General features: G+C 43.7%; 2 protein-coding genes, 1 long non-coding RNA gene and 1 other non-coding gene across 7 annotated transcripts in view; 2 read left to right on the top strand and 2 right to left on the bottom strand.

Annotated features, from left to right (window-relative positions):
* XPNPEP3 (X-prolyl aminopeptidase 3) overlaps positions 1-4,621 on the top strand; it is a 77,386-nt gene extending 72,765 nt beyond the window's left edge. For all 4 annotated transcript variants that reach the window (XM_045872465.3, XM_064590568.1, XM_064590569.1 and 1 more), the window contains one exon: positions 730-4,621. In XM_045872465.3, coding sequence (XP_045728421.1) covers positions 730-896 — 167 coding nt within the window. In that variant the 3' untranslated portion in view covers positions 897-4,621. The remainder of the gene's footprint in view (positions 1-729) is intronic.
* LOC135364380 (uncharacterized) overlaps positions 1-24,044 on the bottom strand; it is a 37,561-nt gene that overhangs the window by 5,029 nt on the left and 8,488 nt on the right. The gene's annotated exons all lie outside the window — the stretch shown is intronic.
* Positions 10,783-10,889, bottom strand: LOC123845068 (U6 spliceosomal RNA). The gene has a single exon (XR_006790915.1). It is a non-coding gene; the product is annotated as a U6 spliceosomal RNA (small nuclear RNA).
* LOC135364613 (uncharacterized) lies at positions 11,570-23,919 on the top strand. Its single transcript, XM_064593495.1, has 3 exons — positions 11,570-12,804; positions 12,980-13,170; positions 21,766-23,919. The coding sequence occupies exon 1, from the start codon at positions 11,570-11,572 to the stop codon at positions 12,773-12,775; it is 1,206 nt and encodes a 401-aa protein (XP_064449565.1). The 3' UTR covers positions 12,776-12,804; positions 12,980-13,170; positions 21,766-23,919.

The following is a 24,044-nucleotide window of genomic DNA, read 5'->3' as shown; positions in this document are numbered from 1 at the left end:
CTATTCATTCCAATCTGGTTGGTGCATGGGTGCTTCCTTAGGCTTTGGCTACATATTCCTTCACTGATCTTTTTCTTTTTATCACAGGGTAGCATCTGTGAGTATAATGGAGGACGTTTCCAGTTTCTTAAATATGAAAAGACATGTTCTTGTCTGACTTTGTGATTAGAAAGGGTACCTTGGGCTCTTAGAATTTTCCAAATGTTCCTTAAAGTCTTCCTATTTCTTATTCTGCATCGTATGCATCAGTTACATTTATGGCTTCTTTGAGTATCTCTGCAGCTTGTTGTTCAGGCTAAGTGGGTTTTTTTCAATATATTTTAAAATGCTTTATATCCCTATTTTAGCAGTTCCCTTTTCCCAAGGGATGATTAGGCAGAGAAAGAATGCATTTATATAATCTACTGGTTCCCAGCATATGTTGACGTACTCATAAGTAACTTTAGTGGCCTGTTTAAACCACCAGAATATGACAGAATCATGATAGAGCCTGTAGTCTGGTATACAAAACAACTACAGCAATAGTTCTAGCAGCCAACATTTATTGACCATTATGTCACACACTTTTACGTATATGTACTATCCCATTTAATATCCACAGTTCTAGGTAGATACTCTCAGGATCACAGTTTTACAGATCAGTTGTAGCACAGAGAGGTTAGCTTGCTTGTCCCAAATCATCCAGTTACTGCCACTTAGGAACAGCACATTCTTTTTTCTACTTTTTAGGCATTTATATTCCAGAGGATGACAGAGATGCCCCAGAGAAGTTTCGTGGTCTTGGTGTACGAATTGAAGATGATGTAGTGGTGACTCAGGATTTACCCCTCATCCTTTCTGCAGATTGCCCCAAAGAGATGAATGACATCGAACAGATATGCAACAGGGCCTCTTGACCCTCTTTGCAGCCCACGTGCCTCTCAGGTTTAGAGGCGGTATACGTCTGCATCTGTGCATGTTTGCCGACTGAGCGTCTCTGCGTGTATGTTTCTACACATGTTCCATTTGGGAGTGTGGCAACTGTATAGAATGTATGAAATTGCGTATGTGATATTTAAGTAGCTAAAAATCTGGAAAATTGAATTTTTGAACAGTATGTTACTACAACTTTAGTAACATTAACTCTGTACAATTAATGACCAAGGCAGGTTTAATTTTTAAATGTACAGAAAAATCTTGATTATATGTGTCCATGCATTCCAGTTAACACAATGAAACATACAGAAAATATTCTCCTTCTCTCCAACTTTTTCCCTTTCTACACTTTTGCTGAGATCTACCTAATATCATAAGCTGTTCATGATGCTTATATTTTGAGCTAACCACCAATGTTTCTGCCTATACTAAAAGCCACCTGTCAGTGATTGTGGGTGGCCAATACATATATATCTTCCATAACTCCTATCCATCTCTTCCAGATCCTATATATCTACTGGAACCATATGAGCCCTTGTGGGCACTGGGGTCCTGCAATCCCACCATTCAGCTCCAATCCAGATTCTAGCAACACTAACTACTAAACAAAACAGTTTTTTTTTTTTTTATTCTTACGTTAATCCCCATACATTACATCATTAGTTTTAGATGAAGTGTTCCATGATTCATTGTTTGTGCATAACACCCAGTGCTCCATGCAGAATGTGTCCTCCTCAATACCCATCACCAGGCTAACCCATCCTCCCACCCCCCCTCCCCTCTAGAACCCTCAGTTTGTTTTTCAGAGTCCACAGTCTCTCATGGTTCGTCTACCCCTCCGATTTCCCCCACTTCATTCTTCCCCTCCCGCCTAAACAAAACAGTTTTGAGTTTTTCTTGCTATTTGGTTGCTTGTGGCCTGCAAAGTGTTTAGCACTTGATGAAGGAAGAAATGGAAGAGAAAGAAAAGCATATATGTATCTGCTACATATCTACACCTCTGTCCATCTGTTCTCAATCTGAAGAAGATTCCTTTTCCAGGTATCCATGCTTTCTTTGTAGATTCTTAGTGCACTGACCCACAGAGTACACCCTTGAAGCTGCTGCCCTGGCCAAGGGTAGATCCTCTCCTTACCCTGCTGACGTCAGAGGGACGGCACCCAGGTTTCAGAGAGATGCTCCTGTTATCATTCTACAGTGTGTCTAGTGCAATATATGGAACTCATCCAGTACCTGTAAACATCCTATGATCCTTTTATTTCTCTGATATTAGCACTGGAAGGGCAGTAGTAAGGAGTCATATTTCCCCTCAACACAGCATTGGCTGCATTCATACAAGAACTCACTTTGCAGAGTGAACGGGGCTAGATTATTGCAGATGGTTTATTCAGGAGCTTCTGTCATAGAACTACTGTGCTCGCCTCCTGTAAACCTGGATATGGGCCCAAGATGTACAAAACATGCTGCTTGTTAGAGCATAAATCCGAGGGGTTTTAAGAAAGAAACGAGCTAGGGGATTAACACTCCCTGCAGTGCTAGAGGTTTGCCCATCTTATCAGGAAAACCCAAGGTACAGAGCCAAAAGCAGACAAGCAGCAGCTTCATCAGGAGACAAAGATAATGGTATAGAGCAGAGTGATACACACGCTGTCCTGCCAGTACTCACCCTTGAGTGTTCTGGCTTTGCTCAGCAGCTGTGGGAATGGGTGGCCACACAGCTGGAGTCTTGTCCCTGGGCCTGTCCTCCCCACCTCCCTCCAACTTCTCAGTCCCATGCTACTTTCTAAAATAAGGAGACTGAAAATAAATACATAACTCTAGCTTCTCACCCTCTGGGCTCCTGTGGTCCCAACAACCCTTTCCTTGGATTGAGTGTCCTTAGTTCATCTACAATCCTGGAAAAGGATTTCCTTTTCTTCCTATAAATCATTTTCTGTGGTCTTCAACTTTCTAGCTAAAAGTCTAGGTGGCTTTTATGTATAGCAGCCACCTGGACACAAAACAGACTTCTGCTTAGATTCTCGTCAAGTTCTGCAGATAAGAGTCCTGCTTAGAATGGCTGTGGCAGAATTCTTCTAGTGACTTTTAATCCCCGAGCCAAGTACATTGTCCTTTGAGTCCCGGATTAACCTCAGTAGCTAAGCGTTGCCTCAGACTATCAGAACCATCAAGAGATGGATGGCATAGTGTTTCAGGGCTGTCTGACATATTCAGGATTTGTTGAGCAGATAGCGGTGCACAGGGCAGAAATCTCATTCGTTCTTAGCCATACCACAGACAAGCCCCGCATTTCCTCCATGTCTAAGTATAATACTTTATATATGCACCAGGCTCTCCTAATGGAAACCTTAATCTTCAGAAGTCCTTCAAATGTTACACTGGGATTTTTCTCCCTCAGGTGGAGAGAGATGGTTAGGTCATTAATGATGCCATGTAAATGAAGGAAGCATAGCTCGATAGCCTCTGCTGCTTACTTTTGTGTGTTTATCTCAGAAATTTGTGTTTTTCCTCATAATCAGGAAACAGACTATTGTGTTTTTTATTTGAAATGCAGTAGTAGCAATTGCTGGAGTAGAAACCCCTCTCTTCCCACAGCCATAATATCCAAGCCAGGAAGGTACTTCTCATGGTGAATGAAAGTTCTCTCTGGGTCTTCTTTCAAAACACCTTATTTTTTCACTATCTTTGTAAGGCCAGAAAGGGAAAACTCCTACCATAGACATTATATCTTAATTTGAGAATAAGATCCATAAAATAAGAAAATCCCATGAAGTTTAATCCCATGAAGTTTAAGAAAATCCCATGAAGACATTGTAACTCATTAAAATAGAAAAATTGGACTGTGTTATATTTTTCAAAGCTGACATAACCAACATCCTCTTTAGCTTTCTTAATAATAGAAAGATTACAGATCTGATGCAGGAGTGCAGCCTCCTCCTGTGTCTGTGTCAGAGATCACAAGGACAGCACAGGGACTGCCCTGCCAGGCCAGCTGTGACCTCAGAGTCCTTTGTAACACTGTGTTTCCATTAACTGCTACCAATAAGACAAAATCGGGATTTGAGTTAGACCCCGTCCGCCATCCCTCAGCTGGCATATGAGCAATAATAGAGCTCATTTGTGTGTGAATGTGTGTTAGAAACCACGTGAGGGCCCAGGATGGGGGCAGCATAAAGGACCCTGCTTGCAAGAGATTTTTATGGTGTGGTTAATTTTTTTAAATTTTAGTTTCCCGAGGTGGGATCTGTAACCTAAAACTTAACCTGATAGTATTAAGTTTTAATCCTGGGAAAATATAATTTAAGCCGAAGTGTTTAATGTTCCTAATATAATGAGAAGGTGATACATCATTAAATGCTAACATTTAATTAGAGCAGAAGCCCATTGTCACAAAGTACATGGGTCTTCCTGGCTGCTCTTCTTACTTCTGCCTGTGTGTCACTGAGGAACTTGGGGCTCAGATCCCCACTGAAATCAAGGCCTCCTGGGGTATGCTTCATGAGGATCTGAGAGAACTGCAATCTTTGTTAGCATTTATTAATGCTTTGTATGACTTTTGTGCAATTATATAAGTTCAGTTTGGACAAAATGCTGTTACTTTTTAAGGCTCTAGCCACTGAAAATAGGTATGTCATTCCCCAACAAGGGAAAAGCATTTATTACTATAATTTTAAAAATAAATAAACTATAAAACAATAGAAAAGTATGTGGTGTGTGTGTGTGTTATTTTCAAATCTAGACTTTATAGCTTTAAATGTGAGAACATTTTGTTCTACAAAATATTTTTTATAGAGGGGCGCCTGCCATGTGACCCTTGGTCTCGGGGTTGTGAATTTGAGCCCCATAGGGGTAGAGATTACTTCAATAAATAAATATTTAAAAATATGTATTTTATTTTTTTAAAGATTTATTTATTTATTTATTTATTTATTTATTTATTTATTTATTTATTTATTTATTTATTTATTTATATGAGAGACAGAGAGCATGAGAGGGAGGAGGGTCAGGGACTCCAGGAGCATGACCTGAGCCGAAGGCAGCCGCTTAACCAACTGAGCCACCTAGGCGCCCTTTAAAAATATGTATTTTAAAAATATATATTTTAGGAGCACCTGGGTGACTCGGTTAAGCGTCTGCCTTCGGCTCAGGTCATGATCCCAGGGTCCTGGGATCGGGCCAAGCATTGGGCTCCCTGCTCTGCGGGGAGACTGCTTCTCCCTCTCCCACTCCCCCTGCTTGTGTTCCCTCTCTCGCTGTGTCTCTCTGTCAAATAAATAATAAAATCTTTAAAAAAATAAAAAATTAAAAATATATATATATATTTTAGGCGCACCTGGATGATTCGGTTAAGCGTCTGCCTTGGGGTCAGCTCATAATCTAAGGTCCTGGGAATCGAGTCCTACATTGGGCTCTCTGCTCAGCGGGGAGTCTGCTTCTCCTTCTCACTCTCCATCTATGCTCTCCCTCTCTCTCTATCAAATAAATAAATGAAATCTTTAAAAAAATAAAATATATGTATATTTTATACAGAGTATTAACTGCTGTCACAAAATCATGATTCAAACTTAAGATGATCTTATCAGTCATAGAGGGGGAAAAAATGAATGAATTAGATCTGGCCCATTAAAAGATTGGCTCAGGGGCACCTGGGTGGCTCAGTCGTTAAGCATCTGCCTTCGGCTCAGGTCATGATCCCAGGGTCCTGGGATCGAGCCCCGCATCGGGCTCCCTGCTCAGCGAGAAGCCTGCTTCTCCCTCTCCCACTCCCCCTGCTTGTGTTCCCTCTCTCACTATGTCTCTGTCAAATAAATAAAATCTTTTAAAAAAATATAAATAGGGCGCCTGGGTGGCTCAGTTGGTTAAGCTACTGCCTTTGGCTCAGGTCACGATCCTGGAGTCCCGGGATCGAGTCCCGCATCGGGCTCCCTGCTCAGCAGGGAGTCTGCTTCTCCCTCTGACCCTCCCCCCTCTCATGCTCTCTCTATCTCATTCTCTCTCTCAAATAAATAAATAAATAAATAAAATCTTAAAAAAAAATAAAATAAAATAAAAATAAAAATAAAAAAATAAAAGATTGGCTCAAGGGTCTAATGTATAACATGGTGACTATAGTTGATAATACTCTGTTGTATGATAGAAATTTGCTAAGAGAGTAGAACTTAAATGTTCTCACCAAAAAAAAGCAGGGGGGAGATAAATATGTGAGTTGATAGAGGTGTTAATTAAATAGAAGGTGGGACACCCTTTCACAATGTATCTGTATATCAAATCATCATGATATACATTTTAAGTATCTTACATTTTGGTTAATTACACCTCAAGAAAGCTAGGGGGAGGGGCACCTGGATGGCTCAATCGGTTAACTGTCTACTTCGGTTAAGTGTCTGACTTCGGCTCAGGTCATGATCTGAGTCCTGGGATTGAGCCCCACATGGGGCTCCTGGCTGAGCGGGAAGTCTGCTTGTCCCTCTTCGTCTGCCCTTTCCTCCGCTCGTGTTCTCTCTCCTAAATAATAAATAAATAAAATAAATAAAATCTTTAAAAAAAGCAAGCAAGCAAGCTAGGGGGAGAAGGTTGACTCCACAAAACTGACCCACAGGTCTCCAGACAGCCCCTGTACCACTCAAGACTGTGAACTTCGGCCATGAACATTTTATGAAGGATGAATTTTGTAGGGAAGTAGGATCACTTTGCAAAATTACAAATTTGTGAACTTTCTCAGTGAGCCATATACACAGCCATGAGTGTTGGCCATTTCTTCCTAGTAGGAATCCTCGTTAAAATCAGGCTTTCTGGGGCACCTGGCTGGCTCAGTTGGTAGAGCATGTGACTCTTGATCTCAGGGTTATAAGTTCGAGCCCCATGTTGGGTGTTGAGATTACTTAAAAATTAAATCTTTTGTGGCACCTGGGTGGCGCAGTCATTAAGCTTCTGCCTTCGGCTCAGGTCATGATCACGGGGTCCTGGAATCGAGCCCCGCATCGGGCCCCCTGCTCCGTGGGAAGCCTGCTTCTCCCTCTCCCACTCCCCCTGCTTGTGTTCCCTCTCTCACTGTATCTCTCTCTGTCAAATAAATAAAATGTTTTAAAAAAAACTAAATCTTTTAAAAATTAAATAATAAAATTAAAATCTTTTTTTAAGATGTTATTTATTTGAGAGACAGAGCACAAGCAGAGGGGAGGGGCAGAGGGAGAAGGAGCAGCAGACTGCCCACTGAGCAGGGAGCCTGACACAGGGCTCCATCCCAGGACCCCGAGATCATGACCTGAGCTGAAGGCAGACACTTCAGCTGAGCCATCCAAGCGCCCCTAAAATTAAAATCTTTAAGTAAAATCTGAGGCTTTCTCTAAGGTGTGCCTTCCAACATTCTTCACATCCTGGCACACATAAAAAGATATTTTTTGTATGGCACAATGGAATAAATTTGAGAGGACTTAGGAATGTATACATAAGACTTAGAGAAAAAAATTCATTCCATATCCTTTATATAATTGTGATAAGAAAAATAACATGTACTAAGTTCTACAGAAACTTTTAAATTTGTATAACACTTCCAAGAAATGATTTTCAGAATGTCAAAAGACAGCCTACTTGTGGGAACATGACCTTTTTTTTCATAATAGGCTGAAACCCTATACACAATTCCTGATGCAGACTTTTCAGCGGTAACATCTTCACATTCTTCGTAATCACCCTCTGCAAGAAATTTATTTGTACAAATAGGTGACAAAAAACTTGAAACCATTTTTATAATCATTTAGAATTTTATGATTCAACTGATGAATGGATAAAAAAGATGTAATACATTCATATGTGAAATACTAGGCAGCCATAAAAAGGAATGGAGCACTGACACCTGCTGCAACATAGATGAATTTTTTTTTTATTTTATTTATTAATTTGAGAGAGAAAATGAGAGACAGAGAGCACGAGAGGGAAGAGGGTCAGAGGGAGAAGCAGACTCCCCGCCGAGCAGGGAGCCCGATGTGGGACTCGATCCTGGGACTCCAGGATCACGAGCTGAGCCGAAGGCAGTCGCTTAACCAACTGAGCCACCCAGGCGCCCAACATAGATGAATCTTAAAAAGTGTGCTAAATGAAAGCAGCCAGACTCAAAGACACATAATACAGGACTCCGTTTATATAAAACGTCCAGAACAGGCAAATCCATGGAGAGAGAAAGTAGATAGTAGTTGCCAGGGCTTGAGGGTAGGAAGGAAGTGGAGAGTGACTACTAACGGAGTTTCGTTTTTAGGCGATGAAAATATTCCAGAGAGAAGGTGGTGGCGGCTGCACAACTGTGAACCTACTAAAAAACCCTGAGTTGTATACCCTTAAAGGGAATCTATGGTCTTTGGATTAAATCTCAACAATTTACGACTGAAATTAAATTTAAAGAATCTAACTCCTCTCATTGACAAATGTGAAATTTCTTATGATGTGGATTTTTAATCAAACTAAAATCACATCAAATATTTCAAGATGATGAAGAACAGAATATTCACACAGAATGTGAACAGCATTTTTAGAACAGTCACCCTGCCCCTAGCTTTGACCACAAAGGTCAGAGGTATTCCTCATACGTGAAGCAGAAAGCCAGGCTGTCTGGAGCTACACCTGCCAGGAGCCCTGGACCACTCTTCAGGCCCCATGACACACATGGCTAGTTCAGGTCATGATAGATGTGTCCAGAGAAGCAGGCTTCCTGTGGATCAGGGAGCCCCATGTGGGGCTCGATCCCAGGACCCTGGGATCATGACCTGAGCTGAAGGCAGACGCTTAACGACTGAGCCCCCCAGGCACCCCTCAAGTGATATATATAATTATATATATATCACTTTCAGGTCCCTGAAACACCAGATGCTCCAGCAACGCCATGGCTCCTTGTCTTTGATGAGCAACAGACACTCAGCAGCTGCTGCCAGTGGGTGACCAGGTGGTAGTGCCCTTCCTTGGCCATATTTCAGGGAGTCCAGGACTCCTGGTGGTAAGTGACAGATAAGGGAGCTCTGGCCGCTCCAAGTTCCATCCACCTGGCCAGCCCGAAGACAGTGGGGATCAGTATCTCCCCACACACTGATTTCAAGGCACATCACTCAGGGTATTTAATTGTAAAATCTAGAATTATACTGACCCGGAGCTTACCTTGGACATAAGAATTTGTGGCCCTATGTAAATATTGATCCAGATTTCCACCAGTTTGTAAAGCCTAGTTGTTCTGGATACTTGTCACTAAATGCTGTCTTTCTTTTCCTAGGAAAGTTGAGACTGGGAAGCCTGCAGTGATACATCAAAAATGTTTTTAAAATAATCATCTTGAGGGGTGCCTGGGTGGCTCAGTTGTTAAGCATCTGCCTTCAGCTCAAGTCATGATCCCAGGGTCCTGGGATCGAGACCCGCAGCGGGCTCCCTGCTCTGCGGGAAGCCTGCTTCCCCCTCTCCCACTCCCCCTGCTAGTGTTCCCTCTCTCGCTGTGTCTCTCTCTGTCAAATAAATAAAATCTTTAATTAATAAATAAAGAAATAAAATAATCATCTTGAAAATGTTATTCAGTATTTTGCTGCTTAGTATTTGGCTATGCCATCTACATGTACACAGATTAAAGTCTCTAAAAGGGGCACCTGGCTGGCTCAGTCAGTAGAGCTTGTGACTCTTGATCTCAGAATGGTGAGTTTGAGCCCCACATTGGATATACAGTTTACTTAAAATAAATAAAAATAAAAAATAAATCTCTAATAAACTATAGCCAACCCCTGCACTAATTATACTCTGGGCAGTGGACTTTACATTATGTGTGAATGATTCTACTTTACAATAGGGATCACTATGCAGAGTAAATTGTACTTGACATTGCATAAAACACAACAGGCATAGAGTCCACCTGCAGAAGCCTGAAAGAGTATGCTCTTGACAAAAATGTAAGAATATGGTGGATCCTCAAAAAATTAAACAGAGTTACTATTTGTTCCAGCAATTCCACTTCTGAGTATGTACTAAAAATAATTGAAAGCAGGGGCGCCTGGGTGGCTCAGTCGTTAAGCGTCTGCCTTCGGCTCAGGTCATGATCCCAGGGTCCTGGGATCGAGCCACGCATCGAGCCCGCATCCGGCTCCCTGCTCCGCGGGAAGCCTGCTTCTCCCTCTCCCACTCCCCCTGCTTCTGTTCCCTCTCTCCCTGTCTCTGTCTGTGGAAGGGGGGAAGGGAGGAAGGAAGGAAGGAAGAAAGAAAGAAAGAAAGAATTGAAAGCAGGAACTCAAACAATATTTGTTATCACGTTCATAGCATTATTCACAATAGCCAAATGATGGAAACAACCCAAATGTCCGTCAGTAGATGAATGAATAAACAAAATGTGATATATACATACAATGGAATGCTATTCAACCTTTAAAAAATGTAACTGATACATGCTACAATATGAGTGAACCTGTAAAACATTGTGCTAAGTGAAATAAGCCAGATTTTAAAAGGACCAATATTGTGGCGCCTGGCTGGCTCAGTCGGTGGAACACATTGGGTGTAAGATTACTTTAAAAAAATAAAATCTTAAAAAAAAAAAGGACCTATATTAATTCCACTTATATGCAGTACCCTAGAGTAGTCAAATTCATAGAGACAGAATGATGGTTGCCAGGGTCTTGGGGGAAGGAGAAATGGGAAGTTATTGTCTAATGGGGACAGAATCTGGTACGGGAAGATGACAAAGTTCTGGAGATAGAATACACTTAAAGTCATTGAACTGTATATATTTTAAAGATGTTTAAAATGGTAAACCGTACATTTAGCACAATGAAATTTTGACGAGAAAAAGAACTACATTAGCACGTGGGCAAGGGGAAGACGAGAACTAAAGGCAGACTGAGTATTTAAGTAATGAAATGCTCCACGAACTTGTGTGTCATCCTTGCGCAGGGGCCATGCCAATCTTCTCTGTATCGTTCCAATTTTAGTATATGTGCTGCTGAAACGAGCAGCAGTATCTAAGTAATTAAAATAAGAATTAATAAAATGCTAAATCAGTATCACCCAATAACAGGAGTTTGTAATCTCTTGGTCTGTGCCATCATCAGACTAGTGTGAGGTGTCATGTGTATTGAGGTACCTATTTTTAAAAACACACACCCAGGTGACAGTTACCAGGGAAGCGTGTCATAAATAGTGGTTGAAAGAGCAGGGCTCTTCCGTGGAGAAGAGGAAGGTAAGGGGGACAGGCTGGCTAGCTCCTCCCATTTAAAAGCCGTCCTGTAGAACATGTTTTATGCTGCTCCATTACTCGGAACCAGAACTGGTGGCTGGAAGCGGGATTTTATTATTTTTTTTTTTAAAGATTTTATTTATTTATTTGAGAGAGAGAGAATTAAGAGACAGAGAGCACGAGAGGGAGGAGGGTCAGAGGGAGAAGCAGACTCCCTGCCGAGCAGGGAGCCCGACGCGGGACTCGATCCCGGGACTCCAGGATCATGACCTGAGCCGAAGGCAGTCGCTTAACCGACTGAGCCACCCAGGCGCCCTATTTTTTATTTATTTACAAGATTTCATTTATTTATTTGAGAGAGAGAGAGCGAGCATGAGCAGGGGGAGGGTCAGAGGGAGAAGCAGACTCCCCGCCGAGCAGGGAGCCCGATGCGGGACTCGATCCCGGGACTCCGGGATCATGACCCGAGCCGAAGGCAGTCGCTTAACCGACCGAGCCACCCAGGCGCCCTGGAAGCGGGATTTTAGAGGTGAAAAGGCCGTCAGTGACTTCGTCCAAGCCCCTTACAGATGGCGCCACCTGCCTTGGACCACACAGCCCGTGAGGGCGGCCAGGTTTCCAAGGAGGGGGGATCCCCGCGCCAGGCGCCGGCGCTTCTCGGGCGGCGAGCTGATTCCCCCAGCGCATCCCAAACCGTGTCAGCACCTTCACCTCCTCCGAACTGGCTCACCGTGCTCCCCTCCATTCTCCGGGGAAGCATCACCGCGCGGCGCGCTCCCTCCTTCACCCCCGCCCCCCGCCGCCTCCGTGACCCCGGGCCGCGACCGGGCTCCCGCCCCCTCCGCACAGACGGAGGCGCCCCCCCGTCTCCCTCGACCTCCGCAGGCTGCGCTCGCCCGTCCCCCCCCGTCGCCGCACGTCGGGAGTCAGTCGGAGGATTCGCGCGACGGGGCCAGTGGCTGCCGCCCCGCGCGCGTCCGCGGCGACGGAAGACGTGACCCTACGGAGCCTCGCAAGCCCAGGGGCGTGTTTGTCCGTCAGGAGCCCGGCAGGGAAACAGAAGGCGCTCCAAACGCTCGGAACAGAACGTGCAGGATCGGGAACCGGTCTCGCCCGAGCTGCAAGAGCAGGAGCGCGGGCCTGAGGCGTCCCCAACGCCCGCAGCGGCGGCGAGGCCTCGGGCAGCCCCTCTCACGTCCCCGGGCTCCGGCCAGCTCGCCCGCTGCGCCACCCACGGCCGGTCCGCCGGCGGAGGCGACGGCACAGCCCGCGCTGGGCGCCAAAGGAAGAGGAAGGAGATGCGCGGACGCCCCTCCCCTGCCCCTCTGCCCTCCTCCGCACCTCCCCGCAACTTTCTCCCCGTCTTCTCCCCTCCCCCCTCCCTCCACTCCCCTTCCCCTCCTCTCCCTTCCCCTTCCCTTCCTCCTCCCCGTCTCTTCTCTCCCTCCCCCTCCCTTCCTCCTCCCCAACCTTCTCCCCATCCCTTACCCCTCCACCCTTTCTCTCCCTTCCCTCCCCCCTCTCTCCCCCCTCCCCACCCCTCCTCTCCCTTCTGCTTCCTTCCCCTCCCCTCCCTTCTACTCCTCCCCTTCCCCTCCCCTTCCTTCTACCCCTCCCCTTCCCCCTTCTTCCCCTCACCTCCCACCACTGCCTCCCACTGGCTGAACCACAATCCAGCTGACAGTGACTTCCAGGTGAGCCTTGCCCCCAACCCAAGACAGGAGACAGAGCAGGGAAAGGGCGAGGAACATACCTGAAGGCCAACGGATTCTGTCATTTTATGAGTGCACAAATAATAAAGTTACACAGTGTATAAACCCTCTTCCAACAAAATCCACATGTCTTTTTTTTTTTTCTTTCTTTAAACAGGGGAGACCAGAGTATAAATCTGAAGATCTCCTGATACGGAAGAAGATAACAAAGTTTGATACCATTCTAACTAAAATTCAACTTGTAATAATTGACAGCTTTTCTGCCATTTTATTGTTTTACATCAAGTTGCTAATTGATGCAACACACCTTATAAAGGGTAACTTGCAAAAGGTCATCCTGAAAACGAAGTAAGTTTTTTTTTTTTCTTCTTTCAGGAATATTCATAGCAGCTTTATTTGTAATAGCCCAAAACTGAAAACAGTCCATCAGAATGTCCATAGACAGGTGAATGGACTAACATGTGAACATATGGCCATACGAAGGAATGCAACTCAGTGGTAAAAGTGTATGAGCTATTGATGAACACACAGCACAGGTAAATCTCAAGATAATTATGCTGCCTGGGCACCTGGGTGGCTCAGTCGGTTAAGCATCTGCCTTCAGCTCAGGTCATGATCCCAGGGTCCTGGGATCAAGCCCCGTATCGGGCTCCCTGCTCAGTGGTGTCTGCTTCTCCCTATCCCTCTGCCCCCCCCCTCTCCCACTCATGCTCTTTCTCAAATAAATAAATAAAATCTTTAAAATATATATATATATAATTTTTTTTAAAAAGATAATTATGCCGCCTGAAAGAAGTCAGACCAAAGCAAGAGTACATACATACTGTATGATTCTATTTATATAAATCCTGGAAAATGCAAGCTAATCTACAATGACCAAAGCAGATTTTCGTGGTCATCTGGAACCAAGTGGAGGGTGAAGAGGGATGAGAGGGAGGGAATCCCAAAGGGCATGAAGAAGTTTTTGAGGGTGATGCACATGTTTGTTATCTTTTTTTTTCCCCCTCACAAACATTCTCTTTAATAGATAAGCTTAACCTTGGTGGCAAATTTTAATGGAGTAGAAAGCCTTCACTCTGTATCATCTATATTTAAAGTCTATTTCTCTTTCTGAAGAGAGAAGTTCTGAGACTAATGTGCACCGAAAATGAGAAATTTAAGAAATTGGAAAAACTGCTAGTTTATTCAAGTTGTTTCACCTGGTGGTTACAACTTGTTAAGTTAGTTATCTATTGGTTTGAGAGTGACTGATGGTGATAAAAATTATCCAAAATAATGAGTCACAAGCTATTTAGGCTTTAAAAGAATACCATACTCCTAAAAATACCAGTTTTTATCTTTTAGGAACCAGTCAAATGTAAATACATATTCTACATTATATGTTGGTCTAGCTTATTTTTCATAATAGTTTTTTTTTTAAGAGAGCATGATCAGGAGGGGCAAAGGGTGAGGGAGAGAGAATCTCAAGCAGACTCCGTGCTGAGTGCAGAGCCCAACACAGGGCTGGGCCCAGAATCCTGAGATCATGACCAGAGCCAAGACCAAGAGTCTGATGCTTACCGACTGTACCACCCAGGTGCCCCTCTCATGATAGTTTTTGAAAACTATCACCCTAACAGGGTTTATTTCACAAAGGTACTTATGTGGTGAAGCAGAGCTATCAGGCACCCATAAATAAGACATCTGTCACTAGTACCTGTTCACATACCTCCTCTCTGTCACCCTATCTGATCACCACCCTCAAGAAAATTCTCATTTCCATAACCATCAATTCCCAAACTATCAAGTCTATCAAGCTTTAGTGTTCTTCCTACCCCATCCATCACTCCCTACCCCACCACACACACACACACACACACACGCACACTTCATTAAAAATTGGTATAGGCATTAAGAAACCTTAAAGACTGTAAAATCTATCATTCTAATATCAAGTAGCTCTTTAAAACTTTAGTAAGCATAAGCTCACATGGAGGGCTTGTTATTTAATGCAGATTTTCATGCCTACTCTCAGAACTTTTAAGTTCATAGTTCTAGGTGAGGAATCAGCATTTTTATCTTTCATCTTTGGCATTATAATTATGTGTTGTGATGTGGACCTCCTTGGGTTCATTTTGTTGGAATTCTCTGTGCATCCTGAACCTGAATGTCTATTTCCTACCCCAGGTTATTTCTTCAAATAAGTTTTCTGCCCCCTTCTCTCTCCCTTCTCCTTCTGGGACCCCTATAATGTGAGTATTTATTTGCCTGATGTTGCCCAAGATATCCCTTAACCTAGTCTCATCTTTTTTCATTCTTTTTTCTTTTTGTTCTTCAGCTTGGATGCTTTCCATCACCCTGTCTTCCAAGTTGCTGATCCATTCCTCTGCATTTTCTGATCTACTGTTAATTCCCTCTAGTGTGACTTTCATTCCAGTTATTGTGTTCTTCAGCTCTGATGCATTCTTTTTTATATTTTCTATCTCTTCGTGAAGTTCTCACTAAGCTCTTCCACTCCTCTCCAGTCTCGTGAGCATCTTTATGATTTTTACTTTGAACTCTTTATCAGGTAGATTGTTTATCTCCATTTCATTTAGTTCTTTTTCTGAGGTTTTGTCTTATTTTTTCATTTGGAGCATATTCCTCTGTCTCCTCATTTTGCTTGACTTTCTGTGTTTGTTTTTATGAAGCACATGGAACACCTACTTCTCCTAAACTTAACGGAATTATCTTGTGTAGGGTCATCCTCTGTTTACTTTTTTTTTTTTTTTTAAGATTTTATTTATTTATTAGACAGAGAGAGACACAGCAAGAAAGGGAACACAAGCAGGGGGAGTGGGAGAGGGAGAAGCAGGCTTACCGCCGAGCAGGGAGCCCGATGTGGGGCTCAATCCCAGGACCCTGGGATCATGACCTGAGCCAAAGGCAGATGCTTAACTGACTGAGCCACCCAGGCGCCGGGTCACCTCTGTTTAGACTTTAAGTGCCTGGTGACTTTAAAGGGCTGGCTAGAGCTGTGGCTGGTGTGGGCTGGGGGTCTCAGGGCACTCTGTGCTGAGGCTGCCCTGGTGGGGTGGCCAGAGCTGACATAGGTGTGGGCCCTGGTAGTCCCAGGGCTTTGGGCACAGAGGGCACACTGGCAGGACAGCTACAGCTAAAGTGGGCACAGGCTGGGGCTGTTCTGGGGCTCTCTGCACTGTGGACACACTGGCAGGACAGCTGCAGCTGAAGTGGGTGCAAGCTGGAGTGTCCCAGGACACTCCATGCACGAGCACCCTAGCAGGGAGGCTGGGATGGAGGCAGGCATGGGCCAGGGTGTCCCAGGGTACTCTGCTCCAGCAGTGCCCAGGCGAGTCATCTGGAGCTGAAATGGTGCAGGCTTGGAGTGTTCCAGGGTGCTATGCACCTTTGTCACCTTGGCAAGATGACTGGAGCTATAGTGAGCACTGACCAGGGGTGTCCTGGTGTGCACTGAACTGGGGCCACCTTGGTTGAATGTCTGGCGCTGGTGTGGGCTAGGGGCCCAGGGCTCCCTGAGGCAGTAGGCTGGCTAGGGTGCCAGGACCCTGCTCTCATCCACAATGTCAAGGTGGAGGAGAATGTAAACCATAGCACTTGCCAGCCCCTCTGGCCCAGAAAGACTTCCAGCAGCTCCCCCGCTAGTTGGTAGGGCTCTTGGGCTGGATCTTTTATATCCTAGTTGCTGATTGATTGATTGATTTAAAGTAGGCTCCATGCCCAATATGGTGGAGCTTGAACTCAGGACTCTGAGATCAAGAGCCCCATGCTCTACCGACTAAGCCAGTCAGACAGCCCTCTAGTTGCTGTTTTAAACCATGACTTTTTTTTTTCTGTGCCTCTGGGTGTCCTGGGCTCACTAAGGCCACAGGCCAGCTGTGGTAGCCAGAGCCCAGCTCCTGTCTCAGGATGCAGGGAGAGTGTAAACCATGGCACTCCCCAGCTCCCCTCACCCCCCACCTCCGGCCTGGAGAGTTTCAGCAGCTCCCCAGGGTTTGGCACAGTTCTAGGGCTGAATCCTTTATATTCTAGTTTCTCTTTTTTTTTTTTTTAAGATTTTTTTTTTTATTTAAGTGACAGAGAGAGACACAGCGAGAGAGGGAACACAAGCAGGGGGAGTGGGAGAGGGAGAAGCAGGCTCCCCGCTGAGCAGGGAGCCGGATGCAGGGCTCGATCCCAGGACTCTGGGATCATGACCTGAGGCAAAGGCAGATGCTTAACGACTGAGCCACCCAGGCACCCCAAAAGCCATGGTTTAAAAGAGAAACTAGAGGGGCGCCTAGGTGGTTCAGTCGTTAAGCATCTGCCTTCGGCTCAGGTCATGATCCCAGAGTCCTGGGATGGAGCCCCGCATTGGGTTCCCTGCTCCGCGAGGGGAGCCTGCTTCTCCCTCTCCCACTCCCTCTGCTTGTGTTCCCTCTCTCCCTGTGTCTCTTTCTGTCAAATAAATAAATAAAATCTTTTAAAAAAATAAAAAAATAAATAAACCATGGTTTTTTTCCTGTGCCCTCCCCCCCCAACCCCACCCAGGGCAGATGAATCTGCTCCTAGTCTCTCTGTACTAGCCCTCCCCACTGCAGTTCTCAGTGCTGGGGGTGGGGGTTCCCTTTGTTACTGTGTGTCTATCTCTCTTGCCCTTCTCAGTGTGATCTCTCTTTATTTTGCTGGGCAGAAGCTGTTCAGTCAGCCCTCAGTTCTTCTTCAGGAGGAATTTCTCTATAAATAGGTATAGATTTGGTGTGTTCCTGGAGGAGGTGAGTTCAGGGTCTTCCTAAGTCACCATCTTGGTAACTTACAAATAAGCTCTTGATTGAGTTCCTTCTGTCTCTTCCCCCCTTTTTGTTCTGAGACCATTTAGAATCCATCTTAGATCTAATTCAGGTCCTCAGCAACCAATTTGACCATATTCACCTAAATCACTTATGGACAACCAAACACTCTCTGATAATACACAGCCAAAAAGGCATCTTCTCAGTCATTTCAATTATTTATGTATAAAAATATACATGAAGAGGATTAGTGACATATGTAATCCTCAAGAGAAAGCAATTCCCAATTCACTTTTTTTTTTTTAAAGATTTTATTTATTTATTTGACAGAGAGAGACACAGCGAGAGAGGGAACACAAGCAGGGGGAGTGAGAGAGGGAGAAGCAGGCTTCCTGCTGAGCAGGGAGCTGATATGGGGCTTGATCCCAGGACCCTAGGACCATGACCTGAGCCAAAGGCAGACGCTTAACGACTGAGCCACCCAGGCACCCCCAATTCACTTATTTTTTACTTTGGAATTTTTTATGGGATGATATCATTTTATGTCAAGATTATACTCCAGGAAAACTGCACATTATATCAAAGAGGGGAATTATTTTTATAGGAATTAATATAAAAAGTCTAGCTGCATTCCCAGACAGCTACTCCCAGACTTTCCAATACATTACTTATAAAAACTGTCCCCAAACTCTTTGAATGACACATTCATTCTTAATTTTAAAATGTTGATTCTGGACTTGAGAGGAGACTATGCAGATGTTCTTGGTATTTCCCCAAAGATGACTACCCACGTGTAGCCCTTGACCAGCGTGAATTAGGCAAAAGGTGAGGACAGAGCAGAAGTCAAGAGCCAATGTGGGCAACCCCAGATCCGAATGCAAGAGACAGCTCCTCAGGGAAAGTGAGAACATGCAGTCGACTGAGGGTCTGAAGTCCTCCCTCTTTTTTCCAGACAGTGAAGAAGTGTCCATTTCTCTTTGCGATATATCTTAGCTCTGAGAATCTCACAGCAACACACATAAGCACAACATAACTACCAGATGCAATAATTTATACCAAAATTATGCTAAATAAATAAGCATCTCAGTGCGAAAGGGAACAGCATAGGAAGAGTCAACATAGAACTCTATAGATTTTTTTTTTTTTAATAACACAAACAACTGTCCAAAGAGAGAGGGAGTGCAGATGTATACTGCTAGTCAACAGAAGGAAGCCTGCCTGCGATTGAAATTTTGCTGGGGGTGAAATCCGTGAGGGCAGCTCAGGGCTGACTGGGCAGACGCATGAACTGCCAGGTGAGGTGTTCTCCAGCCCAGTGCCCTACGTGGCAAACACCCAGGGGCTGGGCCCATACTCGTCATCACTCATTCAACTTCACTGAGCTTTGACCGAAGAGGGAACACACAGTCCCTGCCCTCAAAGAGTCCTTAGTCTACGAGACACTGCATGGAAAACATTATAATGCAGTATAACATCATAATAGAGTTACAGAGGCAGCACAAGGGAGGAACGGATGAACTGCATTTGAGAAGGGAGTCAGGACCACTGGTCAGAGAAGAGACTCCATGAGTTTCATAATAAAACTGCCATATTTGGATAGAACTTTCACTCACATTAATAGCTCATTTATGCTTAGGATGACCCCATGAGGTACGTCATTCTCTTCATTTTACAGATGTGGAAAATAGGCTCCCAGAGGATATGAGACTATGATTCGTAAACGTAACACTGAGCATTTACTGGGTGTGATGTGCTGACCTGAGCAGTCTATGGGCATTATTTCATTTAATCTCTGCAGCAATAATTCTTAACACTCTTCATTTTACAAATGAGAAAACCAAGATGTACAGAAGTTAAAGTAACTTGTCCAAGTCAGGATTTGAATTTAGTTAGGATTCAGAACCTGAGCCCTTAACAACTCTACTACATGATGCGACTTCCCATCCTTGTGCAAGTAAGTACTTCAGTTTTCAATTATCCAGACGGGCTCCGTGTAGTGGGTGTCAGACACACCTGGGCTAGAATCTGTCATCGGTCATTTACCAGCTTTCTGATCTTAAATCAATTTACTTAACCTTTTCTTACCTTCACTTTCTTCATCTATAGAATAGGAATTGTATATATCTGGCCACCCCAATTATTTTTGCTCACAGCATCTTTACTTATTCTTTTATTTTGCACTTAACCCAGTTTGTAATTAATTGCTGACATCTGCCTCTACCTGTAGAATATAAGCTACATGAGGGCTACGACTGCTTATACACGTTTGCTTACCGTTGTAACTCCAACATGTAGCACAGAGCCTGGCACATGGTGGATACTCAATAAATACTTGTTCAATGGGGCGCCTGGGTGGCTCAGTCGTTGAGTGTCTGCCTTAGGCTCAGGTCATGATCCCAGGGTCCTGGGATCAAGCCCTGCATCGGGCTCCCTGCTCCGCGGGAGGCCTGCTTCTCCCTCTCCCACTCCCCCTGCTTATGTTCCCTCTCTCACTGTGTCTCTCTCTGTCAAATTAATAAATAAAATCTTTAAAAAATAAAAATAAATAAATAAATATTTGTTCAATAAATAATTCATCCCAGGGGAGAAAGAGAGCTTTCCCCCCACCTTCATTAAATAGGACTTCCCTGGAAGAGTTCTCATAGAAGTAACGGGGCAATGAGATATTATGAATGACCACTCTTGGGTAATTCAGGACCATCTCCTGCCAAGAGAGGTGAGATGCTGACTGGCACCTACCAGAATCACAGGTAGGGCCAGCATCATCATAGTGTGACCTGGACTCTGAGCTCAGAAGGGCCCTCCCTGCATGTGGGTTAAAGCTCTGCTGTTACTGTCTTGAAATTCCTTTTTTTTTTTTTTTAAGATTTTATTTATCTATTTGACAGAGGGAGAGATAGCGAGAGAGGGAACACAAGCAGGGGGAGTGGGAGAGGGAGAAGCAGGCTTCCCGCTGTGCAGGGAGCCCGATGCGGGCTCCATCCCAGGACCCTGGGATCATGACCTGAGCCGAAGGCAGACGCTTAACGACTGAGCCACCCAGGCGCCCCAACTGTCTTGAAATTCTTAATAATTTCTTTTAACAAAGACCCCTTCATTTTTATTTTGCACAGGGCACTACAAATTATACAACTGGTCCTAGTCACACAGAATGGGTGATGAGGGAGGAGAAAGGGGAACACGAGGCAACATTTCTATCAAAACAAGGTCAGGGGATGCTGGAAAGTCCAAAACAGTGAACACCATGTATGTCTTGAGAAATGCAGCTATGTGCCCAGTTCATCATTAGATAGACCGTGAGCTCCTTGAAGGCAGAGATAATACCTGCCTTGTTCAGTGCTGTCTGTAGTTTAAAATGGTGCTGGCATTTTCTTTTAATCAATCTGATGATTTTGAAATGATTGTAAATTCCACTTGCAGCTGTAAGAAGTAACACAAAGAGATCCTGTGTACCCTTAACTCAGTTTTCTCCAATGCTAACATCCTGCAAAAGTGTAGTACAATATCACAACCAGGATATTGACATTGATATGGTCCAGATACCCAACATTTGCAGCACCACAAGGATCCCTTGGGTTGCCCTTTTATAGCTACACCCACTTCCCTCCCACCTCCGTTTCCTCAACTCCTGGCAAGCACTAATCTGTTGTCCATTTCTATAATTTTGTCATTTTAAGAATATTAAATAAATAGAATCATACAGTATGTAACTTTTGTGGGATTGGTTTTTTTTTCACTCAGCATAATTATCTGGAAATTCAGCCACTTGGGTATATTGATAGTCTGTTCCTTTTTATTACTGAATGGTATAGATATACCACCATTTAACCATTCACCCCGTTGGAGGACATCTGCATGTTTTCAGTTTGGACCTAATATAAATAAAGCTGCTAAGACCTGTTCATGGATTTTATGTGAACAGCAGTCTTCATTTCTCTTGGATAAGTGCCCAGGAATGCAACCACTGGGTTGTATGGTAGTTTCATGTGTACATTTTAAACTGCCAAACTGTTTTCCAGGGTGGCAATACCATTTTGCATTCCCACCTGCTCTGTATGGGTGATCCAGTTTCTCTGCATTCTTGCCAGCATTTGGTGTTGTCACAGTTTTTAATTTTAGCCGTTCTGATAGGTGTATTGTAATAACTCATTGTGGTGTTTTTGTTTTTGTTTTTAAGTAACCTCTATACCCAACGTGGGGCTTGAACTCACAACCCCAAGATCAAGAGTCACATGCTCCACTGACTGAGCCAGCCAGGCACCTTGACTCATTGTGAATTTATTTTTTTTTTAAGATTTTATTTATTTATTTGAGAGAGAGAGAGATTGAGAGAGAGCATGAGAGGAGAGAGGGTCAGAGGGAGAAGCAGACTCCCCGCTGAGCAGGGAGCCAGATGTGAGACTCCATCGAGGGATTCCAGGATCATGACCTGAGCCGAAGGCAGTCGCTTAACCAACTGAGCCACCCAGGTGCTCTCATTGTGAATTTAATCTGCATTCATCTAATGCATTATCTAGATGTTGAATATCTCTTCATGTGCTTATTTGCTGTCTGTACATCCTTTTTGATGAAATATCTCCTTGTGTCTTTTGACTATTTTCTAATTGGATTGTTTGGTTCTTAATTGTTGAGTTTTAATAGTTTGCAGATACTTTTTCCCACTCTGTAGCTTGTCTTTTCATCCTCTTTTTTTAAGAACTTTTTTTTAAAAGATTTTATTTATTTATTTGATAGAGAGAGCGAGAGAGCACAAGCAGGGGGAACAGTAGAGGGAGAGGGAGAAGCAGGTTCCCCGCCAAGCAGGGAGTCCGATGCGGGGCTCGATCCCAGGACCCCTGGGATCATGACCTGAGCCGAAGGCAGACGCTTAACCATCTGAGCCACCCAGGTGCCTCTCTTTTCATCCTCTTAACAGAATCTTTTACAAAGCAAAAGTTTTTAATTCTGATGAAGTCCAATTTATCAATTCTTTCTTTTATGGATCATGTTTTGGTGTCAAATCTAAGAACTCAGGCCCTAAATCATGAGCATTTTCTCCTATGTTTTATTCTAGAAGTTGTATGTGTGGTTTTTTTTTTTTTTTAGATTTATTGATTGATTCATTCATTTAAGAGCAAGAGAGCATATACAGAGGGAGAGAATCTTCAAGCAGACTCCCCACTGAGCTCAGAGCTGGACCCATGAGATCATGACCTGAGCCAAAACCCAGTGTCAGACACTCAACTGACTGAGCCCTGGTGTCCCTAAAAGTTGTATGGTTTTATGTTTTACATTTAAGTTCATGATACATGTTGAGTTAATTTTTGTATAAAGTGTGAGAATAGGTCAAAGGTTTTGTTTGTTTATGAACGTCCATTTGCTCCAGCACTATTTATTGAAAATGCTCTTTCCTCCATTGAATTGCTTTTGCACTCTTGTCAAAATTTAGTTGGGCATATTTGGGTGGATCTTTTTTTTTTTTTTTTTTAAGATTTTATTTATTTATTTACTTGAGAGAGAGAGAGAAACAGCATGAGAGGGGATAGGGTCAGAGGGAGAAGCAGGCTCTTCGCCGAGCCGGGAACCCGATGTGGGACTCGATCCCAGGACTCCGGGATCATGACCTGAGCCCAAGGCAGTCGCTTAACCAACTGAGCCACCCAGGCGCCCTATTTGGGTGGATCTTTTCCCAGGTTCTCTGTTCAGTCCATTAATCTATATGTCTATTTCTCCACCACTACCATACAGCCTTGATTACTGTAGCTGTATAAGTCTCGAAAGCAGGAAAAGTGATTGCTCTCACTTCACTTTTCCTTTTTTTTTTTAAGATTTTATTTATTTATTTTATATAGAGAGACACAGTGAGAGGGGGACCACAAGCAGGGGGAGTGGGAGAGGGAGCTGAGCAGGGAGCCCAATGCGGGGCTTGATCTTAGGACCCTGGGATCATGACCTAAACTGAAGGCAGACGCTTAACGACTGAGCCACCCAGGCGCCCCTTCACTTTTCCTTTTCAAAATTGTTTTAGCTATTCTAGTTCTGTTGCCTTTCCATATAAATTTTAGAATAATTTTGTCTGTAACTGCAAAAAACTTGCTAGGATTTTTACAGGAATTGTGTTAAAATGTATAACAATTTGATGAAAATTGACATCTTGACTATGTTGAATTTTCTAATACATGAACATGGTATGTCTCTCCATTTATTTAAAAAACTTAAAAAAAAAAAACCTTTTTAAAACTTCTCTCATCAGTGTTGTGTCATTTTAAGCATACAAGTCCTATACAGGTTTTGTTAGATTTATACCTAATTATTTAATTTTTTTGATGATTATAAATAGCATAAAATTCTAAATTTCTATGGCCACATGTTTATAGCTAGTAGATATAAAATAATTACTTTTTGTATGTTTATCTTGTATCCTGTGACCTTGCTGATCTTACAGAGTAGTTCTAAGAGTTTGGTTGTGGTTTTTTG

Source organism: Mirounga angustirostris, unplaced genomic scaffold (genome assembly GCF_029215605.1).
Source record: "Mirounga angustirostris isolate CCGP_5_RB_7025 unplaced genomic scaffold, mMirAng1.0.hap1 SCAF_5, whole genome shotgun sequence".
Classification (NCBI taxonomy): Eukaryota; Metazoa; Chordata; class Mammalia; order Carnivora; family Phocidae; genus Mirounga; species Mirounga angustirostris.
The sequence above is the reverse complement of the archived record's forward strand: the minus strand, read 5'-3'. Positions and strand labels throughout refer to the sequence as shown.